Source organism: Rhipicephalus sanguineus, unplaced genomic scaffold, assembly GCF_013339695.2.
Source record: "Rhipicephalus sanguineus isolate Rsan-2018 unplaced genomic scaffold, BIME_Rsan_1.4 Seq612, whole genome shotgun sequence".
Taxonomy (NCBI): Eukaryota; Metazoa; Arthropoda; class Arachnida; order Ixodida; family Ixodidae; genus Rhipicephalus; species Rhipicephalus sanguineus.
In genome coordinates this window covers 38,995-42,198 of record NW_023615626.1, presented here as the reverse complement: position 1 = coordinate 42,198, position 3,204 = coordinate 38,995, and the positions used below count along the sequence as shown (strand labels likewise).

The window sequence follows — 3,204 nt, the reverse complement described above, 5'->3', positions numbered from 1 at the left end:
TCCTATTACAAAGGAAATGTGCAATAAAGTTCTGTTTTGGAACTGTGTACTTCAACCCTCCTCGACAAGCTTGCACGAGCTATGTATCCGTGCAGCTGTTCCCATTGTCGCCACAGTCCAATGCAAAGCATGCTATATATTAAAGAGGGGTTACGGAGGAGGAGAACACCAATGTAGGACCTCGCTGCCAAAGCATCAAGTCGGTAGCCCTGAAAAGGGCCGTTTGTGTCGATTATGTTGCCGGTGCACTGGCATGATTTAGCCACTCGAAGCTTGATGTGGGGCAACTCCGGGCAGCTTCCATTGCCAAGGCACTTGGCCTTCATCGCTGAAGTACCTGATGAGCTCCTGCCTGACCTGCATTGGCCACTTTGGCACAGTTGCGGGCCTTCGGCTTCTCCAACCCGAACACTGTAGTGCTCTCTGGTCCTTGTCGCCAGGCACCACCGCTCACAGTCCCAAAGGTGTCCTTGGAAGTCTGCGAAGCCCGGAGGACAGTAGGTTGATGCAGCATTGGATGACAGGAAGATGTGCAGCACGCATGTAGCCTTCACGATGGTCTCCACATTTTGAGGCTTCATGTTTATGCGCCTCTCGTATATCCGCCAGCGGGATACGAGAATACCGAAGGCATTTTCCACACAGCGCCTGTTAAAGAAAGAATTTAAAGAAAAAAAAACTATTTCTGTTGTAGTCCTACCTAGCGCAGGGAAGTTGCAGTAATCGCAAGCGATATAAATATTTCACAAGTTGGCTATGCAAAGCGCGATGTTATTGAAAAATCAATAGCACATTTATTTATAAGGGCGAATTCTTGCTTTGTGGAGAATCACTCTGATAGGTAAGAAGCAATCGCTTTAATGAAGCATGCACAGATGGTGGTGTTTTCAGTACTTGCCCTTGATAACTTAAAAAGAACTTGGGGCAGATTTGTGCTTTGATCCTGAACTGATTACAAGGCAACTCTTCCTTGCCGCAGCAACCGTATGCACAAGGAAATGGCACATAGAAACACCAAAATAGATTTCTTTACCACGCCTCAGTTGCTCTACCCCGAAGACGTAAAAGTTAAGGCAATGAACATAATTGAGCTCAGAGTTCTTTATGTGCTAACAGCACAAAGTTCTTTATGTGCTGGGTACAGACCTTGCACGACTGAGGCGGTAGTTGTAGATCACCTCCTCAGGTGCAGTCCGGCTCCCTGGCAGTGGCCTCATGAAGTCTGGACGCAACTGGAAGGCCTCATCGCCAACGAACACGTGAGGACAAACTCTTCCTGACCTTGGGAGCGTGGCTGCTCGAGGTAGGCTGAGCTCGCCCTCATGCAGTCGTTCGCCGATAGGGAGAATCTTGCAAGATTCCCCCATCACTAAACCTCCCAGGTGCACCCACATTCACCAGCCTGAACAGGTACTGGCTGTCAGCCACAGCCATCAATACAATGGAATGGGTTCCCTGAAAGCAATGAAACAACTGTCACAAACGTACTTACCATCATAGATGCTTATATTGCATAGCGCTTAGATGCATTAGTTCACACTGGCTCAAGTGTTCTAGCTCCCATTTCTTTCGTTGCAGCTTCTGCACATATTATGCCCTTTAGAGTTATTCTTAATTGTTCTAAGTTTTCCTTTTTTCGTGGACCGTGGATCTATGGAATGAGCTTGATGGGTCTCTGTGCAGACTCTGTGCTCAGCAATTTGAAAAAGAGTTGCATAATCATGTATTTTTGTTTATTGTGTTGAACATTTGTATCCACTCCTGGTATGTCTCAATAACTGAGATAGCAGTATTTGAAAATAATAGTAATAGTAATAAGTAGACAAAATATCAGGTGAAAATTTTGGTCTGTAACCTGCTTTGAATGCATTAGGTATAGATTTGCAATACTCTTGTTTAAAGTCTCCTATACCAGCAAACATGCCACATGCAATGATGCAGTTTCCTGTTGCATACCTTGTAATTGAAGTACATACTTCCAGCGTTGCGGGGGCACTTGATCTGGATATGCTTGCCGTCGACTGCTCCCAGGCAATTTGGGAATTGCCAACGGCTGCAGAACCCATCGGCGATTTCTCGCCAGTCTTGTTCTGTTGGTGTCTGCAAAAACAGTAATTTCATGTTTGACACTATGTTGTTGCAACCATAACCTGGTGAACGTACTCCTGCTTTTTTAACATTACGGGCCACCGTTTCATGTGCATGCGATATGGTATCACATCACACAAACCCCACACCATGACATGTGCTGTAATTTTACACAGCCACATCAAACTTGTCATTTAACTTTTCATGAAACATGCAACCCAGAGGCATAAATAAAAATACCTTCCAACAAGCTCAAGGAAGTAATAGGTAATGAATTTGATAGTGTCCACAAGCAAAAACGCAGCTTTTGTGTTCCCACTATTCGAGCTGACATTAACTAGACCTGCTCTCCAGGCACCCTATAAAAGCTATTATGAACACCCTTGCAAGGATAAGCAAAAATAATGCGCATTACAATGTACCCATCGCTGCACCTGCTCTATGCTATATGCATACCTTCATGTATCCAGGGGACAAAACCTCCCACAGCACGGTGCAGGTTTCGATGATGACGTTTCGTGCCGTCTCGATGCCCACACGGAATGCCATGGCTGCTGTCCCTTCACCAGCATACCAGATGACAGGAACCTGCAATACAAATCTCAACGTGCAAACGCGGGGAAGTGTGTCAAGACGTGCGTACAATCCATGCATGCGCTGCACAATACTTCGAAGTATGTATAACGACCGCACATCACGAACAGAGACTTCCTGACAAATGAAAAGCTGTACAGGCACGGTTACGCAGTCAAATTGGTCCTACCGCAAAGTCAGCGCGAGGCGCTCGCCAGAAGAAACGGGCTCCCTCGATGGGCATTTATCCTTTGTCAGCTCCTCCCGCACCAAGCCGTGCAGTATGTCAAAGGTATCCGGCGACATCCGGTAGTACATGTAGAGCAGCTGACTCGTCACCGTTCTTCATGTGTTTCATCTGTAAAACACAGCTAACGTACTTACATTCAGTCTCACCATTGCGACGCGGTTGTCTGGCAGTACTTACCGCCGTGAAAAACTCACTCTCGTCCGCTCGCTGTGTCCATGTCGGCCGGACCCAATACTTTCTCAGGAAAGCCTGCCGTCTCTTGAGAATGATGAGCACTTCAGAGCAGCTATCTT

General features: G+C 46.5%; 1 protein-coding gene across 1 annotated transcript; it reads right to left on the bottom strand.

The window, feature by feature from the left end:
* Positions 1-258: 258 nt before the first annotated feature.
* LOC119377914 (putative nuclease HARBI1) lies at positions 259-2,897 on the bottom strand. The gene is given in 6 exon segments (XM_037647206.2): positions 259-357; positions 405-648; positions 1,147-1,343; positions 1,345-1,455; positions 1,957-2,100; positions 2,545-2,897. Coding segments are annotated over 6 exon segments (993 nt in total). The 5' UTR covers positions 2,743-2,897.
* Between the last annotated feature and the right edge of the window lie 307 nt (positions 2,898-3,204).